The sequence below is a fragment of the Eurytemora carolleeae genome, unplaced genomic scaffold (genome assembly GCF_000591075.1).
Source record: "Eurytemora carolleeae unplaced genomic scaffold, Eaff_2.0 scaffold893, whole genome shotgun sequence".
NCBI classification, from domain to species: Eukaryota; Metazoa; Arthropoda; class Copepoda; order Calanoida; family Temoridae; genus Eurytemora; species Eurytemora carolleeae.
This window is the reverse complement of record NW_019396785.1, coordinates 1164-17911: the sequence shown is the minus strand read 5'-3', so window position 1 is coordinate 17911 and position 16748 is coordinate 1164. Positions and strand designations below refer to the sequence as shown.

General features: G+C 36.0%; 2 protein-coding genes across 3 annotated transcripts in view; one reads left to right on the top strand and one right to left on the bottom strand.

Moving 5' to 3' along the window:
* The window catches only part of LOC111708681 (protein flightless-1 homolog), an 18828-nt gene extending 2660 nt beyond the window's left edge, over nucleotides 1-16168 (top strand). Inside the window, exons 2-13 of the mRNA XM_023482122.1 lie at nucleotides 284-394; nucleotides 1440-1614; nucleotides 1797-1871; nucleotides 2341-2426; nucleotides 2586-2698; nucleotides 3651-3733; nucleotides 4038-4280; nucleotides 4457-4553; nucleotides 4973-5077; nucleotides 5424-5464; nucleotides 6461-6591; nucleotides 15922-16168. Coding sequence (XP_023337890.1) covers nucleotides 284-394; nucleotides 1440-1614; nucleotides 1797-1871; nucleotides 2341-2426; nucleotides 2586-2698; nucleotides 3651-3733; nucleotides 4038-4202 — 808 coding nt within the window. The 3' untranslated portion in view covers nucleotides 4203-4280; nucleotides 4457-4553; nucleotides 4973-5077; ... (1 more) ...; nucleotides 6461-6591; nucleotides 15922-16168. The remainder of the gene's footprint in view (nucleotides 1-283; nucleotides 395-1439; nucleotides 1615-1796; nucleotides 1872-2340; nucleotides 2427-2585; nucleotides 2699-3650; nucleotides 3734-4037; nucleotides 4281-4456; nucleotides 4554-4972; nucleotides 5078-5423; nucleotides 5465-6460; nucleotides 6592-15921) is intronic.
* LOC111708679 (uncharacterized) lies at nucleotides 9323-15095 on the bottom strand. Of its 2 annotated transcripts, none has more exons than XM_023482119.1 (2): nucleotides 14098-15095; nucleotides 9323-11420 (listed from the first exon to the last, which is right to left on the bottom strand). In XM_023482119.1, exons 1-2 carry the CDS (start codon nucleotides 14990-14992, stop codon nucleotides 11179-11181), a joined length of 1137 nt encoding a protein of 378 aa, XP_023337887.1. In that variant the 5' UTR covers nucleotides 14993-15095; the 3' UTR covers nucleotides 9323-11178. The 2 variants fall into 2 exon arrangements, with proteins under 2 accessions (XP_023337887.1, XP_023337886.1); XM_023482118.1 differs by having other exon boundaries at nucleotides 14098-14562.
* Nucleotides 16169-16748: the final 580 nt, after the last annotated feature.

Here is a 16748-nt window from a genome sequence, read left to right as displayed (position 1 = left end):
CCATCATCAATCATCAATCATCATCAATCATCAATCATCAATCATCATCAATCATCAATCATCAATCATCATCAATCATCAATCATCAATCATCATCAATCATCAATCATCAATCATCATGGCAATCATCATCAATCATCAATCATCAATCATCAACCATCGATCAATTTCATCTATTTACAAAAATGGGCGAAACAACAAGAAACTAAAGTTTGCGGATTTTCACAGCAAGTATTTTTGTTGAAAACATTGAAAAAATTAAATTTGTTTGTTATATTTATAGATTGACTTGTCGGCGCTGTTCCAGCCGATCGACATCCCTCAATGTCGAAGGAGGAGGCTCGGATAAGAGGTTTGCTGAGGATTGGAACGAGGATTTAGAAAAAATGATCAGGTTAAATATTAATATTATTATTTTAAGTCAACTTGTCATTTCATGAAATTAGGGCTGACGCTTCTGATGTCCATTAATGTCTAACAATAATAAAAATAATAAAGCTTGACATTTTTTAGAAACGGTGTCACGTTATAAGGCCATGGGCGTTATATTTGGTCCGCTGGTGAGTGTTATACATGTGAAATCAAGTACAAAATTAATAGGATGAGGGAAGGGGGGGGGGGGGNAGGGCCCAAAAGGTTAAAGAGCACAAATATGTGAAGTACACTTGCAGTATGAAAACAGTACAACAAAATGGCGGTTTTACACTTTTTTCTAGTAAATTCCACTCTAATATATATTCTATTCTCTTTGTATGTAACACATGGATAGGGCAAGTCCTTAGCCTGTCCTAGCCGCAGCGCTCGGCCCAGAAATTGTCTTAACCTAACCTAACTCTAAAATAATAAAAATGAAAATAATTTTGCTGAAAAATAAGTAGTCATGTAGAAAATTGATAGGAAGGGTGGGGGGTCCATAAATCGTATACTAGGACAGACCCAAGAATTATGTTAACATAATGTTTTTCTCTGTTAAGCTACTGTTCTGATTATTGTATAACACTTATATTTTAAAGTGATATTAAAATAGTGTACAATTCCTTTTAGTTAAATTGGATTTATCAAATATTAGCTGTGATACAAATATTTTTCACACGGATTAAGTTTTCCTAGACAGATTTTTGGACACTCTCCTACCCTCGCCCCCCCACCCACCTCCTATCAATTTTGTACATGGATCTTAAATGTAAGACATGTGGCCGCAGCGCTCGGCCCCCTAGCCTGTCTTAGCCGCAGCGCTCGGCCCAGAAAGTGTCTTACCTTAACCTAACCAACCCTAAATAAATACTAATTTAATTGAAAATTGTTGAAAAAGTCCAAAAATCGCTCTCTAGGACAGACCCTTAAATAGATACTTTATTTATATTTGATTTTCAATGGAAGGGTCACATTTCCCTGGAAAAGTTTTTGACGGGATTCAATGCTAATAAATTCTGGTTTAGGTTTTGGGCTCCGGGAGAGTCGGAGAACCCTGAGGAGGACGAGGATGAGGGTGAGGACGATTACCAGTGTGTTGTCTACTTCTGGCAGGGCAGGGAGAGCTCCAACATGGGCTGGCTCACTTTTACCTTCTCCCTTCAGAAGAAGTTTGAAAGTCTCTTTGGAGAAATACAGGAAGTAAGAAGTTGTTTTTGTAATTCTTGATAATTTTTTAATTTTTGCAATTTAATTTCAAGAAAGGAAGTGAAAAAGTTTTCAGAGTGCAAGTTAATGAAAAAAAGAATAAAAAAAGTGAAATTTTAAAGTCCACAACTTAAATATATATTTTGTTATTTTCGTCAAATGTTCCAATAATCTAGGTTGTCAGGATGCATAAACAGCAGGAGAATCTAAAGTTTATGTCTCACTTCAACAATGGACTTCTCATCAAACAGGTAAAATTAGCCGCGGGTTTTTTCTTAACAAATATAATTGTTGTGTGTTTTTGGCCTGTTATAGAAAAGATTTGTGCTGGCTCAGTGAATAATGTTTGATGTTCAGGGATGTAGAATTGGGGTGCGCCGGCGCGAGACCATTTATTAATGTTTGATGTTCAGAAATGTAGAATTGGGGGTACGCCAGCGCGGGACCAGTTATTAATGTCTGATGTTTAGGGATGTAGAATGGGGGTGCGCGGGATCATTTAATAATGTCTGAAGTTCAGGGATGTAGAATGGGCGTGCGCGGGACCATTTAATAATGTCAGATGTTTAGGGATATAGAAAGGATGTGCGCGGGCCCATTTGATAATTTCTTATGTTTAGGGATGTAGAAAGGAGGTGCTCGGGCCCATTTGATAATTTCTTATGTTTAGGGATGTAGAAATGAGGTGCGAGGGCCCATTTAATTATTTCTTATGTTCAGGGATGTAGAAAGGAGGTGCGCGGGCCCGGCTGGAAACCCGAATCTGAGTTTTATCAGCTGAGATCTAATGGATCAAGTTTATACAGGAACCATTTTTATATTTTTATCTTACATGTTCGCTCTACGCACGTAACATCTGACAAATTAAAGATATTTTTTTTGCTTAAAGCTTTAATTAGAATTGATCGCTACGGAATTTTATTTTATTTTATTTAAGTTATCTTTCATAATTCAAATCGGTTCAGACGCTGCATCCAGCTGAAAACGGACTCCTCTCTGCTTAACTCCTTTTTCTCGTATATTCTGAAGGTTCCCTTCGATGCCGAGGATAAGAGTGGGATTGTTTACGTGTGGATAGGTGAGTTTCAATATTTACCCGTTTATAGTTCTTTTCTCAAATATCTTTCAGGGGTGTATATTTTCTTGAAAAATCATTTCCCCTCTTATTAAAAAATAATTTTCCCACTAGATGATAGGTATGTTTTTATGATTTAATTCGCTGAAATAGGGAAAATAAACTATTTTTATGAATTAATTTTAGTATCAAAAAGGAAACATAACCTTGCCTACGTCCAATGTTTTTCCCAGATCATCAAAAATCATTCTAATCCGAGGTAGACATTGTTGATTCTTTAAAACTTATTGCTTTGAAATTTTTTTCCATTGGAATACAATTGTAATAAACTTTTACTAAAATGTGTATATTGAGTTCCATGTATTATCAAGTATTTAAACAATTGTAAATATCTTTTTAAGACATTTGCGGGCAAGTAGATGAAAAGTTGAAAAAGATTTAATTTATAATTTTTCATCTTAATTTTTTTTAAATGAATACCCCTGCCAGGAACTTCATGAATATAAGTTCCTATTAGAAAGTGTGATCCTGACGAGGCCTTGATAGCTGAAAATGTTTGATTGATTTACTGATTGTTTATTTTTATTGGTTGATTTGATTTGATTGATTAGTACAGGAAGTAAATGTGATTCTGATAACCCTTGAAAGCTGAAGATGATTGATTGATGGATGGATGGATGGATTGATTGATTGATTGATACACAACATCCAAACTTTTTATAAAAAATGTAGTCATTCCTTGGATGTTAGGTATTCGAAAGCGGGGCATGGCTCAAATTTGGTCGCGTGGCTTGGCGCTTCGCACTTACAAAAAAAGAGTACATTAATCTTACATTCGGAAGGTCAGGGCTGAAAAACCAGGAATGGGGAGGACTTGAAACTCCGATCCACAACTGGACCCTACTTATGATTTGATTTGATTTGATTGATTGATGGATTGATTGATTGATTACAGGAAGTAAATGTGATCCTGATGAAGCCTTGATAGCTGAAGATATTGCAAACAATCTCTATGATCAGGAACACCTCTCTCTACAGGTTGAAAAAGAGTTCAATGTTGAAATATATTTAATTGTATTTAAAGTTGTAAACTTTTGAATAAGATAGAGTTTATCTTAAAGGGAACATAAGTTTAAATTTCCAGCAAACTTCCATTTAAAAACCTGAGAAGCATCGATTTAAAACGATACTCTCGAAACATTTCACCTGACCACTAACGTTTTTTAAATCTGATTATGCCTATATGTTTTCCTTCAGCTCAACCTCCTTGCCGGTCACTCCTTTTAAAAATTAACATTTATCAATCTAAAAGTTGATAACGATATCATATTTTACAATATAGGTGTTAAATGAGGGTGAGGAGCCTGATAACTATTTCTTGGCCGGGCTGGGGGATAAGAAGAGCTACGAGACCGAGGCAGAGTTCCTGAACTACTCCAGGCTCTTCCGCTGCTACAACGACAAGGGGTTCTTTACCGTGACGGAGAAGTGCTCCGACTTTTGTTAGGATGATCTGGCAGATGATATTATGATCTTGGGTTCAGGCGAACAGGTTTTCATGTGGATGGGTCCTAGGTGTAGCGAGGTTAGTTTTCAATCTTTCTCTTTGATTTTATAGTTACTGTCCTTGGATTTATCATTTGGATCGGATATCCTTTGTATCTTATCTTTTGTATCTTATGGGAAAAAAATCATTTTCTTCTTTTTGTTTCACATTATTCTGGGGACCACTGCAGTTAGTTTAAGTAAAGTTGTGTACAGGTGCTTCGCCTCCTGGTCAGTTTGTTGTTGATTGTGAAGTGTACAACAGTTTACCACACCTAGGACAGAACAAGAACCTCTATATTCTTCATAACAGGTTTGTGCTCGTATTGTTTTTTTTGTTGTTGTTGTTTTTTTTACTTTTAATAGAACTTCCAACATTTGATTTTTTGAAAACTGCACTCTGTTAAAATTTTCTTTTTATAAACCTGCTCAAAAAATGGAAAAAAGAGTTTTAATTGTGGAAAGTATGGCGTTTCTAAACCTCTGATTAATTAATTAATTGATTAATGATTACATACGTTTTTAGCATTAAACTTTTTTTTCAAGAGGCTTTACAGAAAGTATTTTTCTAACTAAGTGTGCTTATTCTACATTATAAAATAAGCCTTAAATCTTTCAAATCTTTTGTTAACAAACAATTATTGTTTCTTCGTTCAGATTTAAAATTGACTTGTTACATTCTACCAATTTAATAGTTTTCCAGCTCAGCTGTCATACTAATATTAACTATAGTGAGTACCCTGCCACTGTGTTCTCCGTGATCGAGTCCCAGAATAAGACCGTGAGCATCACCACCGACTCACTCTTCGACCTGCTCATGCTTAAACTCAGTACAGGGTGAGTCAATATTTTAAAACTATCACTTTTTCCTTTTTTTTTTGATAAATTTTCTGCGTTTTTAAACAGCTCCATTTATGAATAACAAGAGAGAACTTTTTTTTCTTTCAAAACACTATATTTATTATATCGAATTATCGATACTAAATTTTAACACATTATTTTTACTGATTTAACAAGTCCTTAACAGTGTGGCACAGCTTTTTCCAACCATATATTTATATGCAATATTTTATATACCACAGCATTGTAGTAGGCGTTTCAGCGAACTATGTAGTGTGTAATAATAGTCTATGGAATATAAATTGAATAATTTTCTTTATTGAACTATAATCTGTTGTTCCAGGAACCAGTACTACTCGAAGAAGATTAAAATTGAATCAAAAGGTTTGATTATTTAAAACCATTAAAATTATAGGTTTCTCTCAACTTAATTTATTCTTGAAGTCAATATTATGATCAGAAAAAAGAAAAAATGGAGGCGTTGCATCTATGACATTTTTCAATATCTCAGTAAATAATGGTGTTAGCCGGTTCTACTTTTGCATGTATATATTCATCTGATGCTCTAGGAACAGGATATGACGTCAAATCTTCAATGTCTCCGTTCGGAGACCGGAGATATGTGATAAAGTACCTCCGTCGGCTCAGATTTTTTATCTCCGGCCCTTATGAACTTACAGAGCCCAAATTCAACATAAATACACCTAAAAACCTATATAATTTAATATAAAAAAATTTCGTTTTTTTCTTGTAAAGACAGTGTGTCAAAAAAACGGCATTTTTCATTTTTTTTAAAATGTCTTTTTTGGGGGTCTTCCGATAAAAAATAACGAAAGAAAAAGGGTACAGAAAATGTTTTTAAAACTATTATGAATCTTTTTTAGAAAAGGCTGTTTTCAAAAAAATTTTAAATTCTTTTGAGTTTTACTATCAATAATAGTGTTAGCCGGTTCTAATTTTGCATGTATACTGTATAGTTTATACTCATCTGATATTTCATCAAGCCTATACCCCCTTTCATTTTTCGCGAACACTCCCTTTAAACCTCAACTCAAACCTTAACCTAAACCGTAACTTAAACCTTAAATTAAACCTTAACTTGAACCTTAACTTGAACCTTAACTTGAACCTTAACTTAAACCTTAACTTAAACCTTAACTTAAACCTTAACTTTAACCTCAACTTAAACTTAGAACAATGAAAATATAACATATAAAATTGAATCTTGAACCTTAAACCTTGAACCTTGAACCTTAAACCTTAAACCTTTAACCTTGAATACTAAACCTTGAACCTCGGATCTTGGTTGTTAGATCTCGAACTTGGATCTTAAATCTAGAATTGAATGATAATACTAATAATAATTATATTAATATTCAGGATCTAGGGCAGGGTCTGGAAGATACCCTGCTCCCTGTTGCCTGGAGATTTGTCAATGATTCCTTTAGAACTGATGTTTGTCTTCTCTATCCTCTCTCTTGCCTGTCAACATATGGCATCAGTACTACACGGTTAGTATTCCATACCTACCTAGTTTATCCTGTTGTACATCTCAGTATTACACGGTGAACACGCTCACCTGGGAGAAGCCTCTGTAGTACGTAGAAGAGACCAAGAGGGGAGGAAGGAAGGAAAGAGGCAGGTGGACCATAACCCAGACCTGAATTAGGGTTAAGGACACCACCTAGAGGGGGTTTGCATGAAATCCTGAAAAGTAAGATAAGTAGGTAGCTGGCACGGGATAGAGGTGAGGTAATATCTAAGCTATAATGATAGCATAGATAGGGGAGTAGGGAGGTAATAAGTAGGAGTAGGAAACCTCTAAACCGCATCACAGCATAGCTGAGTCCAAACGCGCAGCAACCTACCATTCCTAAAGTAGAAGTCAACAGTTGAGCCCAAGAACTAATGAGTGTCTAGAAATGTCCGTGAGTATTTTGTCTCCGAGCAAATCATCGGCAGTCGGATTATTGATCCAGAGTAGTAGTGATGGTGGAACCCAAGCTTGATTTAAAGGTAGGTTCAACTGGATTCTATTATTAATTTCCCAGAATTTTGGAAAATTAGCCTTTGACAAAGCATCTGCCATAGAAGCTAATGGTGTTGAACATCNAGGCTCTAAGCCACTTCGTGGTTGAAGACATTATGGTTGGAAATTCATCTTTGTCAATGCCTTCGTTAACACAATTGCCCAAAGGTGAACTAAGGTTCAGGATGATTCTAACTGAGCCGTTAGGCTTCGGCTTTGTCATGATGCCATTGATTTTTGCTGTGGCTGGTATCTCATCAATAGGTACAGGACCGTGTGCAAACCCTTTGTTTAGCCAATCAGCGATAGCATCTGAAACATGTGGTGCAAACTCGTAGGCACTAGGGGCATTGGTAGAGAAGGAAGGGGTCCTAGATGAGCCTTTGCAACCAATGTCTGCGCCTCCTGTAAGGTCTATATAAATCTTATTTAGAGTAGAGCTGTCTTGGAACCCCGTTTCTAGTGCTAGCGCTCTCAATTTGATTGGATCAACTAAGGATTTGCATAAAGGTTCGTAATTAGTAGGAAAATTATCCCAGTACGAATTGTGCGGCTCTGTTTTATAGGATTGTAAGATAGGTAGGTTGTATTTTGGCTTGAATGTTTTCATAGGAGGTAGTTCAGGAATTGGTAGAGTCATCTCATGTCTTAATAGTTCAAGCAGGTTTAAGTGGAAAGAAATGGTTTGCAGACTGATTTCTAAAAGTATTAATATTGCTAGCTAAATTAGGAAAACAAAAGGCATGATATGTTGTTAACAGATAATTATAATTAATATGTGTAGCAGAATTGTCATTAAACCCGACGCAGAAGGTTTGCGTGTTTATTTAGGTTTGGTAGAAATATTATGCGGAATTTGCCTCGTATATTGATATTAATATTGCGGCTAAAACAGGAACAAAAGGCATGATACCCTATAACAGGGAATTTTTAAGTGAATAGTGTAATATTTTGCGGTATTTGCCTCGTATATTAATATTAATATTGCGGCTAAAACAGGAACAAAAGGCATGATATGCTATTAACAGGAAATTTTTAAGTGAATAGTGTATGGTAAAGTGTAATAAAACTCATAAATTATAATAAATACGTCTAACAGATCTATCACTAAAACCAACGCAGAAGGTTTGTGTGTTTTTTAAGATTTGGTAGAAATAATTTGCGGCATTTGCTTTGTATACTGTAAACACGAATACAAATGTCGTCTTATTAGTAAGTATAAATGTCGTCATAGTAGTTTCTTAGTGGGAGAGAATTATATGTCATTTAAGAACCATAAATGTTGAAGACAACTAATTTATGAATATTGAAAAGGTTACACTAAGGATCGTGATACTGTTTAATATTTCCGGTTTGAATGTCTATGATAAATAATTTCACCATTAAGTGTATAAAATGCATGTAGTAATTCAAGTATGTTAAATAATTCCACTAACAAATTATTATTATAAAATGTTAGTAGTAATCCTAGTACGCTAAGGACGTTATTAATCTAGGATTTATCTAGTCTGAATTAGCTAGTTTAATACAAGGTGATTGACGAAACATTACATCGATTTTTTTCTTTTGTTTTTTGAGTTTTGAAATAAATTTAAAATTGACTATGATATGAATTATATTGACCTCTGGTATCGAGACAAATAATAAATTATGGAATAAGACAGAATAGATTATGATCAACCAAAAAGTTTCTTGGGACACCGAGTAGATAAAATAAAAATGTGCAACAGTTCATTTTGAGTACACTAATATCATTTTTTTTAATATTAAATTTGTAGACGTTGACGCACATAAGTAAAGATATAAAGTCTTATGCCAAAGGAAACCCCTGCATTAATCCATTAAACCATTAATCTATTAACAGTTAGTAAAAAAATAAAAGATATGTTTATTGATATGAAAACCATATATATAAGCGATTAAGCATAATGAGATTAAATGAGTGAAAAATTAACATTGATAATGAATAGAATGAGATTTTTAAAGAAACCCGATAAACTGAACATATAACATATAATTTAAGGGTAACTGGAAAGCTTGAAAAAATAGTTGCAACTGCTAAGATTATAAGTTTGAAATTCTATGTTTGACGAACCATTAATCTATTAACAGTTTGTAAAAAAATAGTAGATATATTTATTGATATTGAAACATATGTATAAGTGATTAAGCATAATGAGATTAAATGAGGAGATTAAATGAGTGAAAAAATTAACATTGATAATGAGTAGAATGAGATTTATAAAGATAACCAATAAGCTCAACATTTAACATATAAGCGATTAAGCATAATGAGATTAAATGATTGAAAAAATTAACATTGATAATGAATAGAACGAGATTTATAAAGAAAACCAATAAGCTCAAGGATGTAGTAGTTCAGTGTCTAAAGGCCGCCCTGGAGTGACGTCCTAGACAGTAAGCTTGCTTGGCATCGAGCCATTTATTGCACAGATGTGCAAATTCTCGGCCTCTTTGATCTTTGCAACCTGTAGCTGAGCCATGGTTCCTGCAATGGCCGCTATTAAAATTGAAACAAACAGGGGTAGAGCCGATCATTAAGACTTTAGGTTTGTTCTGGTTTTGGTTTCCTGAGACAGGGATTGTAGCACGTATTGGAGCGGATCTAAATTTGTCAGACTCTGAGCGGTTTATGCGTCCCGTAGGAACAGCACTACTGAAACCCGAGGAGGTGAGGATATTCTTGAGAGTCTCTTCCTGTTCTTTGAAGTCCATAGGTACAGCTCTGCGTCCGGCTCTAGCAGCATTCTCCCGTAGTATAGTGTTGAAGAATGTAGACACTAGGTTCACACGTTCAGAAAGGGAATTAGCACAAGGAAAATAGTTATATTTGTTTACTAATCTGAGGATGATGAGGCCTGTCTGATCAAGAGGCCACAAGTGAAGGAGTATGGTGCAGTAGTTGAGCAAGGCGTCGGAAACTTGGGATAGATTGGTCGGCGCTTCCCAGTTGAAATCTAAAGAAGAAGTGATTCCGGCTTCGTCACGTTTTTCTATCTTCTGAATAGGTTTAGATCCAACATTTATATTTCCTGAGTGGAACTGTTTAAACGATAGTACCTTGGTCCGGTCATGCATCTGTTGTATTGTGCGGAGAGTGACCTTATTGTGAGTACCGCTGTATTGAAGAGGTAAATTCTTATACTGGTGGCTGCGCACACGTGGGACTTTTTTCCACCAGTCCTTGATATCTGCTAAAGGGAACCTTTCGAACCTGGCAGGATGCAGCTTCTTGAATCCATCATCCTTGGCTTCTGGGTATTTAATTGCTAGAGGCTTTTTATCCCTGGTGTAAGAGGAAGTGAGGTCAGATTCCACAGCCTTGGTGTTGTCTCTGTCAAACTTGGCAAGTTGGAGTAGTTGGTCCATAGGCATCTGGTTGAACTTGGACTTGTTTTGTAGGGCAATGGGACGCTTCTCCACTGGCCAATAATTATAGAGGATGTTCCAATTGCTGCCTGGGTCCTCGTCATCGTCGTCAGAGTCAGTGGAGGACTGGTCGGAGTCGTCGGACGAAGAACTAGCTGAGCTAAACACAGGAGCTGCAGTACCACTCTTCTTCTTCTTCTTTTTTGATTTAGATTTACCAGAGTGCCGACTCCGTTTGCTTGCACTGAATATAGAATAATAAAAACCATGAAGATTTGCCGATGTAAGTAGTTGTGATAGGTTTAATATACCATTAATCATTCTCATTTGTTAAGAATTGTGTTACGGGGTTAAAAATTTAAAGAACACAGAACCCCCCCCCCCCCTTAAAATGTTGTATTTGTGCTGCTGGAAGAGTAAGCGGAGATGAAACATAATTAAGTTAGAAATTAACTAACCGGTTAGTCTGGTCATGCTTAGATGTAGCATTGGAGAGTTGGTTCTGAGTATTATCACGACTAGAAGTAGTCTTTCTCTTTCTGGCAAGAGGTGGTCTGACAAATCTACCTAGGAGGAAATAAGTTCGGTATATGGATAATTATTTGTTTTGGGTAGAAGTAGAACGTTAATAATTAGCAGTATTCAGGTATAGGGAGTTATATCACCAAATATAAATTAATTAAACATAAATTGGATTTTTTAGTTTACCTATTTCAGAGATGAGATTTGTACGTAGTTGATCCGTGTTGGAATATATATCAGACATCTGTTCATTCTGGTCAGGAATATGTTCAGAACTGTCGGAGTTGTGCTCAGAATAGGCGGATTGTGCTTCTGATTCCAGGTCTGAGTAATGTCCAGCATCGTCTTCATTTGTATTCCCATCATTATCAACATCATCATAGTCATCGTTAGAATTGCCTGTAAAAATAATTCTAAATGAATGAAGTTATATATGTAAAATTAAACTAGCAGGTAAAGTCTGAATAAATGCGATTTAAAAAAAAAAAATTGTAAATGAAGTCACAGATGTATATGCAATTAAATATTGAGGTTGCCGAGGGCTTGGGCCATGGCTTTACGCTTGGTTCTAGGAAGCTTAGTGTACAGTAGGAAAGCTCTGCTGGACCATCTGCCTATTGATTTGATATCAGAGTTAGAGTAGCCCATTGATGCTAAGATAGTAGGTATTCCGGCTCTAAAAGAGTGTCCTGACACCGAGCAGGTGCTGAAGTCGATGCAATCCTTCAACCAGTGTCTTAGTTTTTTATTAAACAAAGCTGGTGTTAGGTTTTTGCCTGAGAAAAGTCTGAAAGCAGGCAAGTTAGGTGTGGGTCTGCATAGGTTAATTAACCTGGTATATGCCCTGACTGGGCAAATATCGCTGCCGGTAGGGTATATATCTATCACAGTAGGTGTAGTAGGACAACACTTTGAGGAATTGATGGTAATCTTCAAAAAAGACGAAGAAACCCTATTGATTATAGCAGAGTTGAGAAATATGTGCCGACCAAGAAGAGTATAGTTTGGATCAAAAAGATTTGAATGCCGAGTGAGTAGTTCACCTATTCTAAAAGAACCGTGGAAAGCAACTACACACAGGAACCAGAATAAACGTTTGTCGTAGAAGGTAAGGTCGTCTTTGTTAATTGCATTTTTAAGTATTCTGAGCAGAGTGGGAGTGACTGGTATTCTGACAGGTTTAGTTGTTGGTTTTACAGCATCAAGATTCCTTTTCCCCATAAGGATTTGAGTTACCATATCAGATCTGAGATGAGGTACATCATGACCAAGGGCAAGATGTACCTGTCTGAGGCCAGCAATGTAGGAGTTGATAGTAGAGACAGATAGATTTCTTTTTGCCAGCCATCCGATAAAGGTTATGATGGTAGGCTGGGTTAAAGGAAAATTAACATTGTTATCAAAGCATTTGAGGAGCATTTTGTGAGAGGTTTTATAAGTACTCCAGGTACTCTTAGATAAAGAGTGGTTTGCTAGATTGCTAAGTAAGGTGCAGAGTTCGGAATTTGTAGTGAGTTGGTTAAAAGAGTTGATGGAGAAAAGGCCATTAGGACCATATTTAGTTGAGCCCGGAATAGCGGCAGGAATGGCCGGCGTCAGGGTCCGTGCTGAAACAAGAGACTTAGTAGCTAAGTTGCCCAACAAGACAAAATATATAATCCACTACGGGAAAAAGTAAAGAGAATGTACCTATAGGTAAATTTCCATCTGAGGGAAAGTGTAGAAAATATGAATAAAACCCTCCACCAGGGGAAAGTTATAAAAAAAAAATATGAATAAACCATCCACCAGGGGAAAGTTATAAAAAATATAAGTTAAATTTAAATAAAATAATATATTTAATATATAAAATAAAATAAAATTCATTAGTGGAAGACTGTAAGATAATGTTAGCTGGTAAATTATCATTCTCTAGGGTACAATATATATTGTACTCGGGAAAAGGTTTTAAATTAAAAAACTTTTAGTATAACCTTCTACCAGGGGAAAGTTTTGAACTAATGAGTAACATTGCCACTAGGGGAAATTATTATAGTTATGAGTAAGATATCCACCAGGGGGAAAGTGTTATAGTAAAGGGTAAAATTTCCAACAAGGGAAAAAGGTATTAGAGTTCAAACAGAGTTATTCACCAGGGGAAAGTGTTAAAGGTAAGTGCAACATTTCCACCAGAGTTATCCACCACAGAGTTATCCACCAGGGGAAAGTGTTAAAGGTAAGTGCAACATTTCCACCAGTGGGAAAGCAATATATTTAAAAGTAGGATTTCCACCAGGGGGAAAGAATTATAGTTAAAAGTAGGGTTTCCACCAGGGGGAAAGAATTATAGTTAAAAGTAGGGTTTCCACCAGGTGGAAAGAATTATAGTTAAGTGCAGCATTTCCACCAGGGGGAAAGCAATATAGTTAATAGTAGGATTTCCATCAGGGGAAAAAATTATAGTTAAGAGTAAAATTTCCACCAGGGGAAAAGAATTATAATTAAAAGTAGGATTTCCACCAGGTGGAAAGAATTATAGGTAAGTGCAACATTTCCACTAGGGGGAAATCAATATAGTTAATAGTAGGATTTCCACCAGGGGGAAAGAATTAAGAGTAAAATTTCCACCAGGGGGAAAGAATTATAGTTAAGAGTAAAATTTCCACCAGGGGGAAAGTATTAAGGTAAAGAGTAAAATTTCCACCAGGGGGAAAGTATTAAGGTAAAGAGTAAAATTTCAATTAAGGGAGTAAATCTTAGAAATATGGATAGAATAACAAATAGGTAGAAAGTGTTGGAGTAAATAAGTAAAGATTATCTAGAAGGTAAAAATAAGCTGCGAGAATTATAAAATGCAATGCAGCAATTAAACCGTTAAAATTGTAAATAAGAATAAAAGAAAACGTAAAGTTATGAGTAACAAATAGGTAGAAAGTGTTCAAGTAAATAAGTAAAATTATCTAGAAGGTGAAAACAAGCTGCGAGAATTGTAAAATGCAATACAGCAATTAAACCGTTAAATTGTAAATGAGAATAAAAGAAAACGTAAAGTTATGAGTAACATTAAAGTTAAGATAGCTAGCAATAATAAACCAACCTTGAGCAGGCAGAGCTGTAGGCGGGACAGTAGTAGCCGGGGGCCAGATCAGGGTTGGGAACTTAGGTTTAAAAGCACTAGGACCCTTCTCAAGTAATACTGCGTAGCGCTGCTTAAGGCCAGTGACATTGGCTTTAATTTCTGGGAGGATAGGTGACCTGAGTAGCTGTGATAAAGCGATATGTAGTCGTATACCAGACGGAACACCAGAGTCTTCGCTCCACTCGGATCCAGGGAACACTGCTGGGGCGAGGGGAAACCCCCAGGTATCGTTGATAGGGGAGAGTAGAGCAGGCGGGGCTAAGGAAAACTCGTAGTCCGCTAGCTTCAGGCCCGGAAAGTTCTGGTCCAGGTAGAGAGGGTTACTCGCTAAAACTGTTAAAGGGAACGGATAGATGAGGATGATAACTTTAGCGTAGCTGTCAGAAGTCGGATATACGAATAATCTGAGGCAGAAGGCTGACAAGCCAGTAGCCTGGTATAGGTTAGGAGGAACTATTTGGCCATTTTGAGAGAAACTGTACTGACAATCCTCCGAAGATAGATAGCTGGAGCAAAGTGTACCAGGAGGGAACGTGAAGATAGAGAGGTCTGGTATAGATAAAGTTAACTGAGTAGGGTTGACTGTTGTCCAGAAGGAAGCCGCATGGAATGATTTATTGTCCCAGAGACTGCCAATTAGGTGGAACGAGGCTTCCTCTACTCTAAGGTTGTCTGTGGAGAGAGTAACTGACAGGCAGCCAAGAGTTTTCTTGTTCCAGTTGACACTGGAAAGAAGTACTGAGCCGAAATCTTCGACACTGTCGACTGAGAGATCTTTCAGTACTTGTAGGGATAGATCCGCCGGATCAGAGAAACCAGTGTTGCTACGGATTACCGTCCGAGCTGGAGGCATGACTTTTGATAATAGCAGAAAGTAGTAGTAGGGTAACTTTGGGAGGTTGAAGGTAGACTGAGTGTAGGAGAGAGAGGCGGACACAGGTAGAGAGTAAGGAGGGTACACGTGCAGTACACATGTGGGACCGGGCCGCGTACAGTAATAGCAGTATATAATTGGGAGCAGAGGCTAGTCCAGAAGTCGTCTTCAACTTGTTTATCCTATCTAGACAATTCTTGTCAGTAGCCTAAACAACGATTAGTATTCCATATCTCCTTAGTTTATCCTGTTGTACATCTCAGTATTACAAGGTTAGTATTCCATATCTCCCTAGTTTATCCTGTAGTACATCTCCGTACTATATGGTTAGTATTCCATATCTCCCTAGTTTATCGTGTAGTACATCTCCGTACTCTATGGTTAGTATTCCATATCTCCCTAGTTTATCCTGCAGTACATCTCCGTACTAAACGGTTAGTATTCCATATCTCCCTAGTTTATCCTGTAGTACATCTCCGTACTATATGGTTAGTATTCCATATCTCCCTAGTTTATCCTGCAGTACATCTCCGTACTATACGGTTAGTATTCCATATCTCCCTAGTTTATCCTGTAGTACATCTCCGTACTACACGGTTATTATTCCATATCTCCCTAGTTTATCCTGTTGTACATCTCCGTATTACAAGGTTAGTATTCCATATCTCCCTAGTTTATCCTGTAGTACATCTCCTTACTACACGGCTAGTATTTCATATCTCCCTAGTTTATCCTGTAGTACATCTCCGTATTACAAGGTTAGTATTCCAAATCAAAATTTTAATGCTTTCTTTAATAGTTTGAATTTAATTCTATTTGGCATTTGGGTTAGTTTGAATTACCTGATCTCTCATCTCTCTCTTTATCATTATAATTATAATGATTATTATTATAACATAAAAATTTAGGAAAAGATCTTCGCTCCTGGTTTAGTGAGCTTAGTGTGGATATTGATAAAAAACAAGAGATCACCAAGTTATTCATTCATTCATTCATTATCATTTATTAACTCATTTATTAATTCATTCATTTATCCATCCTCTCATTCACCTATTCACCCTTTAACTCATTCATCCATTAACTCATTCATCCATTAAGTCATTAATCCTTTCCCTCATAAATTCACTTATTCATTCTTTCATTCATATATTCATTCATGCAGCTAAAATTTTGTTCTCAGATTTATCCATTCTTTCACTGATCAAAACTTCTTTTGATCTAGGAAGCTTATTTATTAATTTTTTATGCTTATACTCGTAATTACCGTCATTTCTTCTGATTTTATTAATAGTTCCTTTATAAATTTCTTGATTAATTAAACTATTTATATAAAAATTCAACTTATTTCACATTTCCTTTATCTATCTACCAGTGTTTAGGATCTATTTAATTTTGATGCGGATCCGGATCTGTATCAGCAATGAAATAAAAATGGATCCGGATCCGGATCCAGGTCATGCGAATTTTCAGATTTTTTGAACAAAAGAAAAGTTTTCAAATAATTTTCTTCTTTCGCCGCTGATTTTTATGATCAACCTTGATGAACCATACAGCAATAAGAAAAGTTTTTTTACAATCTCTCGTTTCAACAGTTTAGATTTGAATTTCAAGAGTAAAAAGTTTTTTTTTTTCGCAGTTTTTGATTTATATTTTGCCCCTTGCATCCTAAGCATTGCTATCTACTATATTTAAATAATGAATAATATAAAAGTACTTTTTTTGTTCATATCGTTTA

What these genes read in the sequence shown, in the direction of transcription:
- LOC111708679 (XM_023482118.1), bottom strand. Translation starts at nt 10,826, where the DNA reads ATGAGAATGATTAATGGTATATTAAACCTATCACAACTACTTACATCG.